Consider the following 19,454-nt stretch of genomic DNA (forward strand, 5'->3'; position numbering starts at 1 on the left):
GCTTCATGTGTATCCAGGTAGTAGTCTGATGGGGGTGTCATCCAGGGACATGGCAATAGGAGGTAGCAGCAGGCAGATAGAATGGCAAAGACATCAGATTCAAGTTTAGACACATGGGGAATGGTAGGAAAGTGCAAGCATTGGCCCCTGTAAAGTACAGGGTTGGGGGTCATTGCATGGGAGTAAAGAAGGATGCTAAGTATTGCCACACAGCTTGAATTATTGTAAAATGACCTCTTGCGTATGTTTTCAGTATGGAATGCCCCAAGGAGTAAAATTGTGGGGACTTAGGGTATGCATATGTGCAAAACTACCAGAGTTTCCCAAAGTGCTTGTGTCATCAGTGTTCTGAGAGTTCCCACAGCTCTACATCCTTGCCAATACTTGTATTGCCCTCAGTTTAAGTTTTTATTCTTGAGGCAAGTGGCGAGAGGTATCTCATTGCAGTTTAAATAAGCATTTGTCTGATTAAGAGTGTGGATGAACACCTCCGACATTCTCTGGCCGCTGAGTCGACCTCTTCTATCATCTGTCTCTTCAAGTCACTCACTCTTCAATGTACTGTTTTTCTCTGTGCGTCTGTTTTTCTCTGAGTGTCTGTTGGTCCCCAATTGGAGTCTTTGATTCTTTTTTTTCTAGTAATTTGAGAATCTCAGCTCAGTTGGGCTTAGGCAGAGGGGGCTAAGCAAATCTTAGAGACAAGTGCAAGTGACATCTCCCCGTCCCTCTTCTCACCCAGGTCAACTACAGGCAAAGCATCGACAAGGTGAAGTACAGCTCTGTGACCGACACCCCTCAGATCGTTCAAGCCAAAGTCAATGCCCAGCAACTGAGCCATGTAAGTGACCTGACATGCTCAGCTGGACATGGGTGACTTGTGGGTGCTTTGTGACCTCTGGATATCTGGCTCCCCAAGGATTTGACTTTCATTAATGATGACATTTGTCTCACTACAACTAGGAAATGCCCCACTTTATTTAAATGTCTTATTCTGGAAAATTTCAAAACATTCAAAAGGAAAAAACAATAGCGTAATGAATTCCCATGTACCCATCACCCAGCTTCACTGCCTGTCAGTCATGGCCAGTCTTGCTTTGTCTTTATGCCCATCCATTCTCTCCCCCCACCATGTTAATATTTTGAGAAAAAAAAAACCTCAGGTAGCATATAATTTAATCTATAAATATTTTAGTATGAATCTCTAAGAGATTAAAAAAGTTTAACGTATCACACCAAAAAACTAATAGTGATTCTTAACATCACCAGTGTTAATTAGCAGTCAACATTTCTGTTGTCTCATAGGTTATGATTTTTTTATAGTTTGTTTGAAGCAGAATCCAAATAAGGTCCACACTTTGTGATCGGTTGCGATGTCTTTAAGAATAGTCTTGTGTTCATCTTTAGGTGTTTTTTTTTAATCTCTTCTCTTGCAAATTGTTTGTTGGAGAAGCTGGATTGTTTAGCCTTTAACATTTCCTACGGTCTGTGAGCTTTGCCGACTGCATCCCAGTGTGGATTTCACACACTGCTCTGGCCTCCAGATGTCCTATTAAATAAATGGTGGTTGGGCTAATAGCCATAGTCAGGTTCAGGTTTAATTTGGGGGCAAGACTGCTTCTCAGATGATGCTCTGTTTTTCCACTGGGAATCACATAATGTCTGGTTGGCTCTTTCCTCATGATTTAAAATGGCTCTTTCCCACAATGGGCCAGGCATTTGATAATTATTTGTTGAGTATCCATCGTGCAGATAGCAAGATGTTCTTCAGCAGGGAGGCAAGATAAAAAACTAAGTTCCATCCCCTCGGGTGCTTCAAAGGAGAGGTGGTAAGGTCGCCACAGGGGAATCCTTTGCAAACTCATCCTTTGAGTTCCTCTGAATTGTTTTACTTTTTCATTTGGCATCTTCAGTCTGATCCTTTAAAACATTCATAAAATTATGGCTGTCCTTGCATACTGCCTCTTCCAGAAACCCCTTTTCTGCTATAAGTCTAAGGGAAAAGTAAAAAGGGATGTTCTCTTCAAAATTTTTCTTCTGTCCTTATAAAAATCTTGCATATACCTTGTGGGTTTATTTTACATCCAATAGGTGAATTACCGTGCTGACTATGAGAAAAATAAGTTGAATTACACATTGCCCCAGGATGCACCTCAGCTGACGAAGGCCAAAACCAATGCTGAGCTCTTTAGTGAGGTAAGCAGGCTGCAGGGGTGAGCCTGGTGGAGGCCCTACACCCAGGTGGGCGTGGTGGTGCCGGGCCCGACAAGCCGGGACTCTTCCGCTCATGAGAAGGGTTCATTCAAGGTGCCCACCATGTCACAACCTCAAATGTTTCTGCCTCATGGCACGTGGTGGCTTCCTGGGGATAAACGAGCCATAGAGATTTTATTCTCATCCTGTGAGCACGTGCGCAGTATGTGCATGAGCACACCCACACACACACCACCATCATCATCCTGGTGACTTCTAGCTGGAGCTTTGCTGAGTGGAGAAAGGTTAAGTTTTAAAATCAGCGTTAATCGCCACATTATTCCTGGAGTCACAAATGAGCCAATAGGCTAGGATTAGGCTTCTTATTCTAGATTTCTAGATGGGATTTGTGGTGCAAAAGAAGATAAAAAAAGGAACTAATGTTTGTTGAATGCTTGTTTTTTGCTGGGCACTGGAGTAAGCAATTTATGTATGGAGTTATTCAATGGTCACAACCCCCAGGAGGTGTTTATTGTAGGGACATATTGGCCTGCACTTTGGTGTCAGATGGACCTAGGTCAGATATTGGCACTGCCATTTTTAACCCATAACCCATTAAGGTGAGGCCTTAATGTCTCTGAGTGTCACAGGCCTCATGCGAAGACTCAGAGTTGACGAGTGCAAGGAAACGTAGGAAAGGACACTCGGGAAAGGACCAGGAAACAGTAGGTGCTGTCGCCATGGCCATGTCACTGCCAATACCTTGCATCTCTGTTGTGCTTTACCAACTTAAGATCTGTCATCATCTACTACCTCCAGTTTCTTCTCCCATCAACTCTGAGACAGATGATAGGCTATTCCTGTTGCACATGATAAGTTAAGGCAGAAAGAGGTGAAGTCATTGACCCAAGGTCACATGATCAGGAAACAACAGACCTAGGGTGGATGCGAGGGTCTTCTCTTTATCCTGTCCACCGCCATTGCGCAGCACAGCTCAGTAGCTCAGGACTCAATCAACCGTCTTATAATTGCTGTGATCGTTTGGATAATCACACCGTGATTCTGGTCTGTACACAGATGAAGACACCAACTTCGCTGGTTTTTATTTTTTACTTCAATTTTTGACAGGACTATGGGTAGCCACTCTGAACTCACCTGTGTCTATGTTTATCAGATTAAGTACAAAGAAGGCTGGGAGAAGTCCAAGGGAAAAGGATTTGAAATGAAGTTGGATGCCATGTCTCTGCTGGCCGCCAAAGCCTCTGGAGAGCTTGCTAGCAATGTAGGTTTTCTCTCATCAACTCGGAAATGCATAAGAAACGGCTCCCATAAAATGTCAGTGGTCCCGCAGAAAAAAATAGTGACTGTTAACGTGGTAAACATCACAATCCTTTCATCTTCTGGGAGCTTAAGACGGGGAGGTGTTTTTGTAGACTTATTCCCCTTGCACTTGTTAAAACTGGAACCCCTGAGATGGAGAAGTTTCTTTCTCCCTCATAGTAGACTTTCTTCTTTCTCCCAAGATTAAATACAGAGAGGAATATGAAAAAAGCAAAGGCAAAGTCATGGGAACGACAGACTCCAGGCTTCTTCACTCACTGCAGGTTGCCAAGATGAGCAGCGAGGTAAATTCCTTTCTACCCCCCACCCTTTGCTTATAGTGGTGTTACTTTAAAGTTTTTCCTGGGCCTCCTTCACCTGGGACTGTTACCTTTTTATTGACTCCCACCTACGATTTCTTTCCTGCCTTGCATGAGAAGTTCGTTCCATTTTTTTTTTTATTTTGCCAAAGCATACTGTGCTTTTAAAATACTGGAGTAGTGTGTCCCTCTAAGGGTGACCAGCGTCCTCTGGTGAGGGTACAAAGGTGTCCGGCCACATTTATTCATTCTACGGATGTTTACCAAACAACTATTATGGGCAAGATCCTGCGTGAGAGACACTGGAGCTATAAGAACTAACAGGTGCCTCCCTAATGGAGCATAGTTCCACTGGGAGAGCTAGACAGTAAGCACCCTGTTTATTGTGGCGATATCCCGGATGAATCCTGTGGTCACAAATGCACATGATAGTCAAAATATTTAGCAAAGAACTGGGGCATCCAGGCTCCAACCCATCAAAATGATGCTCTTCGTAAACAACTGTAGTTAATGGCCAGAGATTAACTGTGGAAAATGCCACTTACCAAAATCCTGCGGAGAAGGTGAGTTCTGCTAGAAAGGACAGGCATGGTTTCTAATCAGATCTTCCCTGCCAATTCTGAACAGTTAAAAAAGGACACACAAGTATCAAGGTTCTACTTTACAATTGCCTGCTCCAAGCTGTGAGGTCAGCTTATGCTGCCCTGTGGCGCAGGTAGATATAATTACCTGGAGAGTCATTCAGCAGCCATGACTTGAATAGAATAAGAGGGTTGGCGTCGGAGTCACCATTTTGGATGTGCCTGTAGAACAAGTCCTTTGAAGTGCGTAGTTGTGGAGCATACAGAGACATTGAAAATTTGGCTTCAGTTTAGCTAGAGAACAAAATTGTATTTCAGATTTGCAGCTGGGGCACCTAGGGCCAAAAAGATGTGGCTTGCCTGAGGTCACATAGTCATCAGCGGTAGTGGTGGAGGGGTGGAGAACTAGAACCCAGAAGTCTTACTTACTGGCACCATACTACTGTTACTGGAGTACACTGCCGTTCCTCACCACCACGCTGGCAACACCATCATCAACAGCATCATCACCACGGTCATCACCAGCACCATCATTCCATTCACCGACCTCATCATCACCATTATCATCATGACCACCATCACTGCCATCATCACCATCACATCATTATCATCACCATTATCATTATGACCACCATTGTCATTGCCGTCATCACCAATACCATCATTACCACTGTCATTGCTGTCCACATGGCTAACGTTTATCAAGTGTTTTCTATATGCCAGTCCCTGCACCAGCAAGTATCACCTACTATTTTGTTCACTGATCACAAGAGTCCCCTGAGTAAAATGAGCCCTTAGAGAGGTCAGGAAACTTCCCAGAGATCATGCAGCTGGCAGAGGACAGAGGAGGTTTGAACTCAGGCTACATAGTGCTGGCTCTGGAGCCTAAGTGTTTTATTCTACCTTTTAATACCTCTACAGAAACCATGGGTAGAGTGTTTGCCTCCTGAAGTAGCTGGGTAAAATGATTCCACATTAGAAGGAGGCATTCCTTCCAGAGACAAAGTAGCGTGGGACCTCCGCTCCCTGGCACTGCCACCTTCCAGAGCCAGAGTCTGGGTCCCACTTTTCTCACACTCGGGTGCCACTGCCCAGAGTGCCAATTGCTCCTGAAAATGTAGGCTTCTTTCCTGCGTTTTCACGTTACTCCTGCAGACACAGGCTTCAAGTAATGGGCCTTGTTTTGGTACATTCAAGGTTGAATACAAGAAAGGCTTTGAAGAAGCTAAAACCCACTTTCACCTGCCCATGGATATGGTAAACATCAGGCATGCTAAGAAGGCTCAAGCTTTGGCCAGTGATCTGGACTACAGGAAAAAACTTCACGAATACACCGTGCTGCCTGAAGATATGAAAACTCAGTGGGCCAAGAAAGCCTATGGACTCCAGAGTGAGGTGAGCCCTCACTCATTGACAGTTCTCCTGTGCATCTCTTGTGGTGGGATCAGTGATTTGAGCCTGTGCACGAGTCCGTTCCATAACTAAGAGGACTAGGAAGAATTGCTGGGGATGTTCCAGGCCCAGGGAGGATGGATAAGGAGGTAGAGATAGATTCAGCAGAGACAATGGGGACTAGAGGATGGAGAACAGGGGCTCAGAGCCATGGTGAAGGTCAAGATGAGCAAAGAGGAGTCAAATGTTGAGAATGGTAAGTAAATCTTGGAAATTTAGCAGCTTAGAGGTTGGAAGATAAGGTCCTTGATCAAAAAGTCTGAAAAGTGCACTTTTTGATTGGGGTATGTTTCATTGCTAAAGTAGAGCATTCTCTTCTGGTTACAAAGTGGGCTTCATGGCTTCCCTACCGAGTCAGAGTTCTGCCTGATTACAAAAGAGTAAGGAGCAGTTCTTCCAGCAAGATGAGTGCAGGAGCAAGGACTAACTCTCCCCTCAACTTCGCCCAGTCTGCATCCGTGCATCTCTCAGAGTTTGGCTTTTCTCTTGCAGCTACAGTACAAAGCTGACCTGGCATGGATGAAAGGCGTGGGGTGGCTGACCGAGGGCAGTCTCAATTTGGAACAGGCCAAGAAGGCTGGACAGCTGGTCAGCGAGGTAACCTGAGCGGAGGCCCCTGGCTTCTAGTAGTGATCTTTTTCTCTGAGTCTCCCTCCCCAACCCCCAGGTTTATTTGGGGTGTGACTCACAGGAGTCCTTCATTTTGTACCTGTAGCACGCCTGAACTAATCTTCTACACCCTTACACTTCCTGGGAAAAGGTAGCCTACCAACTTATTTAAAGCAGCAGATGCATCGAAAGAATAGTCCAGAAGGGTTGTAATACAGTCAGCACGAGGAAGCATGAGTTTGTGGTGTAGGAGTATGTGATTACTTCTGAGTTAAAGCATGTTATTTGGAGGTCAGCGTTCTCACCATGCCCTTGCCTTACATTCACCCGTAGACTTTGAGCAAGTCATTCAACCCTTCCGGTCTTCTTTCACATAAAAATGAGACGGTTGAACAGGCTACCCTCCAAAGTCCCCGTGGCTCCAAGCCTGCTTCTCTTTGTGCCCTATAAAGATGGGTTTGGCAGCAGGCGGAGGAGGAATTTTAAAGGGCATTTAATTTGGAAACGGGACTATTTCAGGATCTTTGTTTGGGCTCTTTGAAGAGGATTCTTGTGTTGGGGCCAGGAAGGCTGAGCCAGTATCTCTCTTGCAAATGGTAATAATAGTGAGAGTCACAGCTGCCTGTGTGGACTGATAAGTACGTTGTCTTTGCTGTCGTTTATTGACCACTTTGAGTGTGTTACATAGATATTGCTTGTTTATTGCTCACAACAGCCCTAGGTGAGTGGCACTATCATTATTTTATTAATATCCCATTTTGCATATGAGGGAAGTGAGACTTAAAGTCCCACTTCCAGGAAGTAGCAGAGCTGGCGTCTGTGTCAAGTGTTTGATCCAATGCCCTGGCTCTTGACCAATAAGCAATATTGTGCCCCCAAAGCACGTTTTGTAATGTGTCCTTATTTTCCTACTATAGTTATCATCCTTGTCTCCGACAGATACATTTATGGCTGGAAGGTAGAGAGGAGAGAAGAGAATAACCCCTTAGGAGTCCTATTACTTAGCTTCTTTTAGATCAGCTAAAATACAAGGGGTTAACCAAAGCCCCATTTGTCTTGGACAGGGATGTGGTAAGGGGCCCCAATCAACCTTAGGAATGAATTCAGCCTGAGGAATGTTCATTTCTATCTCACTTCCTGTGCCTACTAATTGTTAGGCTCCTTGAGGGACACGCAGATAACATCTCCTTCACCTTTTTAATGGTCCTGCTGTGCCCTGTACAATGTGGATTCTTGGCTCCTCAATAAGTACTTTGGCCAACGTGGTAGAATCTGGGGTGAGTGGGAATTACGACCATGGAAAGGCAGCACGACTTCCTTCAATTATGTGGGAAAGTTTGCCACTCATCACACTGGGAGTAGAAAGGAAATTGCAAGCGTCTTTGAAATAGTTGCTCTGGAATTTTATTTTCCCAAGGGGAGGTGATTTGGAGTTTTTAATATTCTGGTTACTCTTTGAGGTTCAGCTGATACCTGTAACCCTTTTGCTGACAGCCCTGGAGTTTTGCTCATCTCTGATCTCCCCACTGCCTGAAGCTTTTGCTTCAACAACCCATCCTCAGCAGCCACCCTTCCCGTCCACTTTGGCAACTCCAGTGGGAAAGCCAGAGGAACTAACCTCCGGGAAGGACAAGAAGTGCCTGTTGTGGGGTGTGTGGGTCAGAAGGAGCACACTTGAAATTTTTCCAATTACTCTGTGGCTGTGAGGTAGGGATACTATGAGGACAAGACCTCAGTGACCCAGAACACTAAGAAGTGGCGAGATTGAATCCACCTCCCTGTGGCTCCTGCTGCTTCCCCTCCTTAGAGCAGGTGTTTCCTTGACAATCATGGTGGTGCCATGAGTGATGGTGGTGGCTAATGTTGTGAACACTTATTTGGCTCATGGACGGTACTTATGGAAAACATGGCATTGAAGCCTCCGCGTTTCTCCCAAAGTGGGGCAGCTTCTCTTGGTTCTGCATTGTTCCATCAAAGCACAGGTGGCTCAGAGGATTAAGTGATGCACCCAAAGTCATGAAGCTGGAGGGCAGTGGAGGTGAGATTCGGACCCTGATCTCCATGACTGTGAAGGTCAAGTTTCCTATACCTCACTCTCCTGGGCCCGATATAGTTGTATAAAATGGGCACATTTCAGGGCACCCAGTGAAATACAGGCTTTAAAGTCAAGTCCCCTTTCAATAGTAGGAACTAAAACTATCTCAGTGGACTAGGCAGTGTCAGGTCCGCACAGTCCTGTTTAAGCTGTAGGACTATTTCCCCCAAGGAAATGCTTGGGCCACAGAAAGTTCACGCGTGTATGTGTGCGTGTGTGTGATCCGACTGCTGTGGTGTCCTCTTTTCTTTGGAAACAGAAGAACTACAGGCAGAGGGTGGATGAGCTGAAGTTCACCAGTGTGGCCGACAGCTCCCAGATGGCGCATGCCAAGAAGAGCCAGGAGCTGCAGAGCGGGGTGAGTCCTGGGCTGCCCTTTCTCCACCAAGCTGCTGTGTCATGGGCCTGGGAACCTCTGAGGACAACTGCAGGTGCTGCCCAGGCACGATCCGGGGACCAACAAAGAGCTGTTCCTTTAAATAGGCTGGGCCCGGCTTTCTGCAGGCTCCTACCTAGGCTGTCTGTGGAATTGGACACCAGGCCTCCCTGCCTCACACACCACTTCTCCCTGGTTGTTGGGGATAGATGCCAGCTGATTTGATTCCTTCCAGCTTTCATCACTGCCTAGTTCCTTCTTTCTTCTTCTTTCTCCCTCCTTCTATCTCTCATCAGAGAGTCCTTAATTCTGAAGCCAGTAGAGAGTTATCTTGGGGAACGATGACATTTGCTTATGGGTTGTGTGTATCTCGTGCCCACTTGAGCTCAAGTGTGGGGGGCAGAGCAGAGCAGCTCCACATATGTTATTTACACACCAGTGTCCGATGCTTGCTATGCACTTGCACTGAGCGGGTAGCATGGTTGTTACAGTCTGGCCAGGGCCTTCTTAGCTTTTCCTGCTAAAGGTCTAGGTACCCCTGCCAGAAAGGGTGCAATTAGCATAAGGAGTCAGCAGAAGTTTGGAGTCTCAAGTTGAGGTGTGAGAGGGAAGGTGTGTGAGGTGTGAGGTGTGAGAGAAAGAACAAGAGTGGAGATAGTCACTCATGTGCCTTTTTGGTCTCTGCTCACTTTCCAGGAGTCAGAACCTATGAATCCATTAGGACTGATTATGGGGATGCGGGAGGCAGAGTGTGCTCCCTAGTTTTCCTACTTGGGGAGTGTATGCTCATTTTGCTCTCTGGTGGGTTATTTTTTGAGGCTGTGGACAGCGTAGGTGAGAACAGCTGAGAATTTCTTCTCAGGGGGCAGGCGTGAGAACAAAAAACCTTAGAGGGGTTTTGGGTTGGTTCCCCGGCCACATTCTTCTCTCAACTCCTTCCTGCTGCTTCTCCTTCTCCTATCATCTCTCCTGCCTTAAATCTCATTTCCTGTATCCTGCCGGCCACTGCCTGGTCTGGGCGCTTTTGTAATGAACTTCGCAGACAAGGCCCAGAAGAGCCAAGCAGACATGAAGATCCATGAGTGATGCCACACCATCTATCCACCTGCCACCTGCTCCTGACCCAGTTCTCTCTCTCAACAGGTGACCTACAAGGCGGGAAATGAGCAGTCCCTCCACCAATACAGCATCAGCAAGGACGAACCTCTCTTCTTACAGGCCCGAGCCAATGCTGCCAATCTCAGCGAGGTACAGTGCGTGGGCCCCGCTTTGTTGGGTAGTCTCCTGGACCACAAACCCAACCGGCCATGTTGGCGCGTCATCTCAGATTACAAACATCTGGTGGCTGTAAACAGCTCAGCTGGCAGAGTTTGTTTCTGGCCAGTGTTTTATGGGGAGGACAGCCTGGAGCCCTTGGTAGGAGGCAGGGGTTATCCTGGGGTCGGAGTGGAAACAGCCTAAGGGTAGTGTCATAGGAGAGGGAGTGAGAGCTCAGGTATTTGCTCCAAACTGCCTGGTTCGATTCCTGGCTCTGCCACTTACTAGATGTGCGGCTTGGGGCAAATTCTTTGCTCTCCGTTGTCCAGTTGGCAAAGCGAAGATAATGCTTGTCCCTTCCTCACTGGGTTGTCATGAGGCTTCCAAAGCTGAGAGGCAGAAAGCCGCCCGAGGACTGTGCACAGGGTGGCTTCCCTCTTAGACACCGAATATGCATAGTCCCAACTTTCCCGTCTGTGTCTCCTGAGGAGGGAGACACAGAAGAGCCTTAGCTCTTCCACTCAGCTCCCGGGTCTTTGGGGTCTTGAACCGATTAATGGGTAGAGGAAAGAATTAGAGGGAGCAACAGAGGCTGAATTGATTGACACACAGAAAGGCGGAGGAAACTTCCAGAAGAAAGAACTTGAAATCTGGAAGTGGCGGCAGAACAGAATAGGAAACGGGAGAAGTAAGGAAAAGACCCAGAGGGACTAGAGGCTGGGTGGGGCAGAAGGAGAAGAGAGGGCAGCTGGGGCAGCAGCCTCGCTGGGCAGGGGGGTGTGGACAGAGCTGGAGAGCACTGTTCAGACGTGTTTCTGCGTGTTGTGCCGTGGTAGTCCTCCTTGGGCACGTCTGAGACTCCCAGGAAGACTCCCAGTATTTTCCGAGGCTTCTGGAGTCTAGTCTCTGCTTCTCTCATTTGAAGCCATGGGTATCAAGAGGCCTTCAGGCAGGAATGAAGAGGCCTGGCTGTACTCAGGCCGCAGACTTTCTGTGGTCTTGGGGTTTCTGGGAAAGATGTCATGGGTGCCTGTCTCCTAGAGAGGTTGTCACAGAGAGTCGGGGAGCCCTCTCACGTGAGGGTGACCTCTTTTCTCCCAAATCCTCAGAAACTGTATAAGAGCAGCTGGGAAAACCAGAAGGCAAAAGGGTTTGAGCTGCGTCTTGACTCCTTGGCCTTCCTGACAGCCAAAGCCAAGAGGGACCTGGCCAGCGAGGTGAGTTGGCGTGCAGCATGGGTGTGACTCCACGGATCCTGCCATTTACGTTGGGTGTACATCATTATATGATATATTGTGTATATATTATGTAATATATGTGTTATGCACTTACATTGTATATGAGAGAGAGAGAGAGAGGCATCAGCTCTGCTACACAGTGGCTCAGTGATGCAGTTGATTTGTGCTCCGACACAAGCTCCTCGTCTTATCAGCGGGTAACATTTTATAAACCAGCTCCACTCTGCAGAGGCACTCTGGGTGGCACGGGTTATCCCATGCCTGGCTCAGAGTGAGTGTTCCATAATGACAGATAGAGATGCTGCCATTGTGGTTGGCAGAGGTGAGAGTACAACCCAAGCGTCCTGATGGCCACAACGAGGACAAGGTTAAAAATGACACATGGTATCCCGTTACACTTTTTAAGGCATTTCGATGTTGATTCTTTCTCCCGATCCTCATTGCTCTTGGCCTAGTACCTGCTCCCTTTGGCTCCCCATGCTCCTAAATGTTCAGGTGTCCCAGCTGTTTTTTAACTTGATTTCCCTTCTCACACAGCTATTGTATTTCGATGTTATGTGTCTTTTTTAAATTTTGTGACTACTTTTTATTTATAATGTCCTCCCTAATACCAAAAAGGATTTTAAAGTGACTTTCAGGGAAGCAACAGGTCACTTTAAAGGAAATCCAAGAAGAGCAATGGCAAATGTATAGACAAAAGGTGGAATTTCACCAGGAAATTGGGAGAAGACTGTTCTATAGCTGAGTACTCTGTGGCTCTGAGCTTCCTGGCAGCTGAGGTGATAAGGGAATAATGAGCAGTAATATTTAATTTAACTGGTGAAAAGTTGTTCAAAGGAGGCAAGGTGTTTAGGGCACCGATACTGTTAGGATCCTTTTGTGTGGCTTTGTTTTAACTTTCATGCCGTGGCTTGAAGCATCACAATTTTTTTAGGAGATTCTGGTCTAACCCGGCTCTCTTCCTCTCATCTAGGTGAAGTACAAGGAGGATTATGAGAAGTCCAGAGGGAAGCTCATTGGGGCAAAGGATGCCCAGAGCGACTCGCAGATGAGCCACTCGCTGCAAATGTCCAAGCTGCAGAGTGAACTAGAGTACAAAAAGGGATTCGAGGACTCCAGGTCCCAGTGCCACGTATCCCTGGACATGGTCCACCTTGTGCACGCCCGCAAGGCTCAGCATTTGGCCACCGACATAGGCTACAAGACGGCGTCCCATAGCTTTACAGCTTTGCCCACGGACATGAAAGTGGAATGGGCCAAGAAAGCTTACAGTTTACAGAGTGATGTAAGCTCCGTGTCTGTGTGTGTGTGCACGCTAGTGTTGGTGCAAGGGCTTCCCAGATCCTTCAACACGATAGTTTATACTTACGGAATACCTGTTCCTGGGTCCCGAGGTGGGACCATTTTAGCTTCCTCCTGGTTTACCTCTTATTCAGATTATGCCTCTTATAAATTCTATATGACTAAATGGGTAATTATAAAGCTACTTTTCTCTTCTTGGAGTTTGGTTCTGCATACGTTTGCCGTATTTCATTTTACTATCAGGGGAAAATGAATTCGTGACCTTCTTCACCACGGCTTCCTGTAGGAGTCCATCTCTGACGCTCATGCCAGCCTTCGTAGTCCCTATTTTTAGAACGATCAGTTCACGAATCAGTAGCCCTCCCCGCTTTTCCTTATATCATCTGCCTGGTTCTCTCTTCTTTCGTCTTCGGTTGACTCTGGTACAAGAAAGTGGGTGGACCGAAAAGGTAGGGCAGTGGCTGCCAGCTGGATACCCAGGGTACCATGTAGTCACCCTGGCAGGCAGAGCTGTTTCAGGATGCATAGGGGATATGCTTGTTGCAGAGATGGGTCCATTTAATGGCTTTCCAGCAAAACCGCTCCATCAATGGCAAGTAAAGAAATGAGAAACCCACGCCCCCCTTCCCGCAGCCCCAAAGTGAGGTGCGAGGCAGGCATTGGCTGCGTGGGAAGCTTCGGATGTCTTCTGAAATTCCCTCAAATACCTCCCCACCTGGCCTCTGTGGTGAATTCTCATTTTCTTCTCCCCTGCATGTCATTTTAAACAAGGAACCGGGGGACGCAGACCCCGGGGATGCTCCTTTTTCCGAGGTAGACACGAGTCCCTAATGAGGGACAAGGTCGATTCAGCCCTCCCTCTTCGCCCCCAGTAGCGCTGGGTGGGGCCTGAGGTCGCCATCCAATGGACAGGCTCCAATTAAAGGGGAAATTAATTTACCGTTTGGAGCCTTACCTGGGAGGGTGCAGGAAAGGATAAGACAAAAGTGGCATCTCATTTGACTCAGCTGCCACCAACGCTGCATCAGGAGCTGCTAATAGCCCTTTAAATGTCTGCACACCAACAATGGCCTGCCTTTCCTTTTCCTTTTTTCTTTTTTTCCCCCTTTCTCCTTTGTCAGAACCAATACAGGGCAGATGTGAAGTGGATGAAAGGCGCGGGCTGGGTCGCCACCGGGTCATTAAATGTGGAGCAGGCGAAGAAGGCAGGAGAACTCATTAGCGAGGTGAGATTTCCTGACAGCGTGCGGCAGGCCTGGCTGCATTAGGCGTGTGGCATTTCTGTATAAAATTAAAATAATTTCCACTCAAAAGGCAAAGAAAAAGGCAAAGCTACATGAAAGACCTCAACCCCCAGACTGGGGCTGGTAATTAGAGAGAAACCACATACCAAACACACCCCAGTGGGGGCCTGTGGAGCCCCAGCAAAAACAAAGTGAGTGACAAATGATATTATGAATAATAATGACAATCAAACACGAGCTCAATTGCTACCCACTAACTTACCTTTTTAATGAAGCAGCACGGGAGAAATGATGAAAAGACACATTTATTGCTCCCAGAATGCCCCTTTGTGATTTTTTGCACATTTTCTCCCTTTCTTTCAGACACAATGTAAACACTTTTTGAATATGCATGTCAAACACGTGACACAGTCCTGTCTTGATGGGGGGTGTTACTTCCATTTAAACCTCACTCTTGTCTCCTTGGAACCACCCTACCTGGCCCGGAGGGTATTCCGGCTTTATGAAAAGGGGCAGTTCCTCACATTTTTGGACAGCCTCATTGAGCAGATCAGGGTTTATCCGTCTCGGCACTGTGGACCTTTTGATCATCTTTGTTGTGGGGACTGTCCTGGGCCTTGTAGGGTGTTTGGCAGCATCCCTGGCCTCTACTCGCTAGATGTCAGTAGCACCTACTGCCTCATTGGGACAACTGAAAATACTTCCAGACCTTGCTGAAAGGTGGAGACCCACCTGCCTGGACACACCAGGCAGCTGTCCTTGGCTCATGCTCACAGAGAGCCCGCACTCCCTCAAACAACCCAGGTCCACCCCTGTTTACGTGTGTCTGGACGGGGACTTGCTCAGAAGGCCAGTGAGCATGTGTTTAGTTGCTTTCAGAGTAGCCTGGTCCTCCTGGGCTTTTCAGGGTGGGGGCCACATGGCCATAGCCCCAGGAGGCTTCAGCATTGGCAGTGAGCTGCCTGGGACCTTGTTTTGGTCTCAGGAGGAGACTGCATGTGTCGTTAAAACAGAAAGACGCCTGTGTTGGATTTGCAAACACATATGCTCAGCATTGCTGTTGGACAACTGGAGAGTGTTCTAGTTACCTGACCCATCACAGAGCTGATTTAAAAAGTGGGCTTACTCTGATTGCCCTAATTTTCGGGAGCATTCAAGGCCCAGAAGGCCCTGGGTGCTCAGTCTCATTAAGAGGCCATGTTAGAAAGACTCATGTGGGAAACTTACAGGAACAAACAGGGGCAATCAGGGTCCCAAGCTCTCAACATGGGCCCCACTCATAAAAAGACACAAAGAAGAAAGGCCATTGCACAGGTAATTAAACTTCAAGATGATGCCTTCATGCATTGAAGTCTGGCAGCCAAAGGATCTTTCTGGAAACTATTTATCTTACAGTGATCTTCATTTTCCACCTCATTTTGCAAACTTACTCAACAAATTTGTTTACCTTCTATCCTGCACACAAGTACTCAAACTTCAGTAAGTCAAGACATCTTTTAGCAACTTTACCCAACCACCTCCTCTCACTCAGTTTGCCCTGCTTCCGGTTTAGTGTCGAACTGAGCTGACCTCTCCATTTTCTGACTGAATGTGAGGCTCTATCAAAAGAGCCACAAACACACACACACCTGTCCTTTAAAGCAGTTGACAGCAAGCCTTTGGTAAAGGACCGGATAGTAAATATTTTTGGCTTTAGGGGCCACACAGTTTTTGCCACCACTACTGAACTCTGCCATTGTTAGCACGAAAACAGCCACAGACAGTACATGAGTGACTGAGTGTGGCTGTGTTCCAATAAAACTTTATTTACAAAAACAGGTGATGCATACTGAGCTGTGTCTTCTTAAGACAAGCCAGTATACAAGAGTCCAACTTGATAAATGAGGAAGTGTTTATAAAATAATTGTTTGTGTTGGGAAAAGATAGACTTCATAATTCCACAAAAATGGCCACCAGTCCAGTCTCCTAGACATGTACTCTGATTGAAAAACAAAGAAGAATTAATTTAAGCATGATTTTTTTTTAATCGACATTGGGTTTGTAGGTCTCTCCCGGCCAGCATCTGAAGTTTTTGTAATATGTTGTTGTTGTCTCAGTGTCTTTCAAACTGTGTGATGATGCCTGTCACTGGTGTCAGCCTTTTTCTGGTTGCTGCAACAGTTCAAAGAGTTACTGTGTATGTTAATGGCACTGGGTTCAATAGTGATTAGCGTGTGATCACTAACTGTTAAATGCGATAGTTTGGACTGTGATCTCATCTCCGCCGAGTCCTTTGTGGAAAGAAAATCGAAAGCTCCAGTTGATAAATGTAACTATGAATGTACTTTCTTGCTTGGGAGACCCAAACTAAGATATGTAAACAACTGGGAGACAGCATTTGAAGCCTCGTTAAAAAAAAATCCTTTCCTAAGTGTGTATCCCACAGTATTTCACTAGCATAACCTAATTTTGAGATGTTTTCTTTGCACCAGGTAGAAATACTTTAATGTTAATTGACATGAGGTTATTCTTAAATGGAAACAAATATTAACCTGAAGTCACCACGGATATAAAGATGGAGGAAGACGAATAATAATTATGTTCACAAATTCGCTCTCATCTCGAGCAACCCATGATTTTCTCTTTCAAATGGCTTGAAAGAGCAGCACAAAATTCACGGCTTTGATCTTTTTCTGCTCAACAGAAGAAGTACCGTCAGCATCCATATGCTTTGAAGTTTACCAGTATTAAAGACACTCCGGAGATGGTCCAGGCCAGAATTAGTTATACCCAAGCAGTGGATGTAAGTGATAATGTCTATACATTATAACTGTACGAGTGGGCGCTTCTTTCAACACCGCGATTGAAGCCGAGGGGTTCTTGGCTTGCTCCTTCTGTTGTTCTAAGGATGAAGGAGCTTCTTGTCCTTTGCCGAGGCTCACCTTGGCGGGGGGCCTTCCTCATTAGGACGTGGATGCCGACTGGGGCTCCGCCACCCCACGGCCCGGTGCCCTCATTTCTTCCCATTTGCATGTCTCGTCCGTTTGTCTGTGGTGGGGCTTTCCCCTGCTCCTTGTTTCTGTTAAAGCATTATCTTCGGAACTGGAGCTTTTGGGTGAAATTCTTGGTCATTGCAAAATGAAAGCCATGCCCAGGGCTCCTTGGGACCCAAGGGCAGGAATTCTTCCTTCTGGAACTTCCCAAAGGCCTTGAGAATGATGTGGGTCTGATGTCTGTACATTAGACTACACTTTCAGGCCATTTTCCATATTCTCAGTCTAACGTGAACCAAGATCAGGCCGTTTGTTCTCTCAGCAAAGGGTTCGTTGGAGTCTAATTTGAGTGATGAATTCCTAAGAACCATGAATCAGCCCTGTTTGGCCCATGCTCCTGAGAGAGGCTCAGAGATCTCTGTGCAGGGCAGATGTTCCTTTTAAAATATCCCCAAGCCTTTTGACTTGCCACGAGGAAGATTTGCAAACCTCGGAGGGAGAGGGTTCAAAATTCTGTCTCTTGTGTCCCAGTTGAGCAAATTGTTCAGGCTGGGCCTTATTTGACAGGCATTCTGAAATGGCCTGAGCACCTGTCAGAATGTTGTCTGGGGTGATTTACAAACTGATGGGGTTAGGGATTTAGCGTGTCTTCATGATCAGCCCGTCAGAATCAAACTGAACTCTGAGAAACAAGGACTTTTGTACAAAGAAACACAATTTGTGCTTCTTCCTCACCCTAACCAACTCTAGGGGGCACTGCTGTGATACACAGAACCTTGGTCACATCGAATGAGATTTGGGATGAAAAAAAAAAAAGCCCTGTTCAGAAACTTGCTCCTCCGGTGGCTGATGCCGACTCTCTGTGTCACTTCTCCGTATCAGAATAGTGTACGCCCAAATCAGAATTCTGGGTGACTAGGGCCCCAGACCCCCTCAGGAGACCGTTGTTGGCACAAGAATCCTGGAGATGGGAGAGGGGATGAGGACGGAAGGCAGTCCAGGGGAAACCGCCCCTGCGTGAGCACCATTGTCTCTCACGTCTCCTGGATTTTCATGCCCTCTCCTAGCTTACAGTTAATAACAAAGTTATTGATGGTAACTAGACCTCATCCCTCACTTGCCGCCCCTCTCTGCAGTAGGCTACAGGTGGGGCGTTAACCCAGGGGAAGGTGTCAGCCTGTTGTGTTCTGAGCAGGGGGGTAGAACTTGGGAGAGAATGAGGCACGTGTCACTGTGCCAGCTGTGAAATGGAGGCAGGGCACCCCTGATCCTGTCTCTATGGGGAGGTGGCCGCTGCAACGCCCTTGTCTCTTGGAGTTCAACTTGGCTGATGCCCGCTTGGGAGAGGCTTCTGGGTTTAATGCAAAACCTCTCTCCCCCCACAGAGGTTATACAAGGAACAAGGAGAAAACATAAAGCACCACTACACGCAGACGGCTGACCTCCCTGAAGTCCTGCTGGCCAAGCTGAATGCCATGAATATCAGCGAGGTGAGGCGGATGGGGGGCCATGGGTTGTAGTTATGGGACCCCAGGGGACCTGGGCAGATGCATGGCATCCCGGCCCAGAGGGCCCTGCTTGGTTTGATGCTCTGCTGTCACCATCTTGAAATCTGATATCTTTGAACAAGGGGCCCCTGCATTTTCATTTGCACTGGGCCCTGCGAACTGTGGAGCTGGTCCTGCAGGAGAGTCAAGGTCATTTACAAGGAGGAGACTAGGACAAATGCCTTAGTACAAAGGGCATCTGTACGGTGGGGCTGGTACACAGGCATCAGGGTATAGTGACGGGCTATGGCGAGGAGATAGTGGGGGCCTTCATCTCCGCAGTCTCTAGTAGCCCCCCTTTCCTCTTCTTGGACAGAGGCAGCTGAGTTCTCTTTATTCTGCGCAGAGGGCCATGCCCAGGCAGCATCCTGCCTCCTTCTTGCAATCAGCCTGCTGCTCAGAGAAATCTGGGTCTCTCTGACTCCAAAGCCCTTGCCCTTTAACCCTTAGCCTCCACCCGTGGCTCCCCCTCCAAGGGTGGGCAGGAGGCAGGATCCAGCTCTTTGGCTGTTTTTGCTCAGCCCCAGCGATCTCTGACTCCCGACTGGGAGAAAAGCCCACAACACACCAGGTTCCCATTTGGGTGATGGGAGTGTGGGGGGCCACGAGGCTGCGTGGCGTCTGTATGAGCACGCATCTTCCTACAGACACGGTACAAGGAGTCCTGGAGCAAACTTCGAGACGGGGGATATAAACTGAGATTGGATGCCATCCCATTCCAGGCAGCGAAGGCATCTGGTGAAATCATCAGCGACGTGAGCACCCAGCTCCACCCTGCGCCGGTGTTTAATCCTAACCCATTTCTGTGCCTCCTGTCCCTAACCCCTGCCTTTCTATTGCCTGTGGATAATCTCTCCTCTCCCAGCTGGACTGTGTTAGGGCTCTCAGGTAACAACCAGTGAGAAAGAACCTACCACAGAAATTGCCTTTGCTGGGGCACAAAGCCAAATG

The 19,454-nt window shown here is 47.4% G+C and overlaps 1 protein-coding gene across 6 annotated transcripts in view; it reads left to right on the forward strand.

Moving 5' to 3' along the window:
• NRAP (nebulin related anchoring protein) overlaps positions 1-19,454 on the forward strand; it is a 66,363-nt gene that overhangs the window by 24,106 nt on the left and 22,803 nt on the right. For all 6 annotated transcript variants that reach the window (XM_037063887.1, XM_037063889.1, XM_037063888.1 and 3 more), the window contains 14 exons: positions 740-838; positions 2,089-2,193; positions 3,365-3,472; positions 3,714-3,815; positions 5,609-5,806; positions 6,356-6,460; positions 8,827-8,925; positions 10,087-10,191; positions 11,310-11,417; positions 12,412-12,723; positions 13,862-13,966; positions 16,668-16,766; positions 18,342-18,446; positions 19,151-19,258. In XM_037063887.1, coding sequence (XP_036919782.1) covers positions 740-838; positions 2,089-2,193; positions 3,365-3,472; positions 3,714-3,815; positions 5,609-5,806; positions 6,356-6,460; positions 8,827-8,925; positions 10,087-10,191; positions 11,310-11,417; positions 12,412-12,723; positions 13,862-13,966; positions 16,668-16,766; positions 18,342-18,446; positions 19,151-19,258 — 1,758 coding nt within the window. The remainder of the gene's footprint in view (positions 1-739; positions 839-2,088; positions 2,194-3,364; positions 3,473-3,713; positions 3,816-5,608; positions 5,807-6,355; positions 6,461-8,826; positions 8,926-10,086; positions 10,192-11,309; positions 11,418-12,411; positions 12,724-13,861; positions 13,967-16,667; positions 16,767-18,341; positions 18,447-19,150; positions 19,259-19,454) is intronic.

This window comes from Sturnira hondurensis, unplaced genomic scaffold, assembly GCF_014824575.4.
Source record: "Sturnira hondurensis isolate 20B ecotype Veracruz unplaced genomic scaffold, ASM1482457v3 Scaffold0014854, whole genome shotgun sequence".
In the NCBI taxonomy this organism is placed as follows: domain Eukaryota; kingdom Metazoa; phylum Chordata; class Mammalia; order Chiroptera; family Phyllostomidae; genus Sturnira; species Sturnira hondurensis.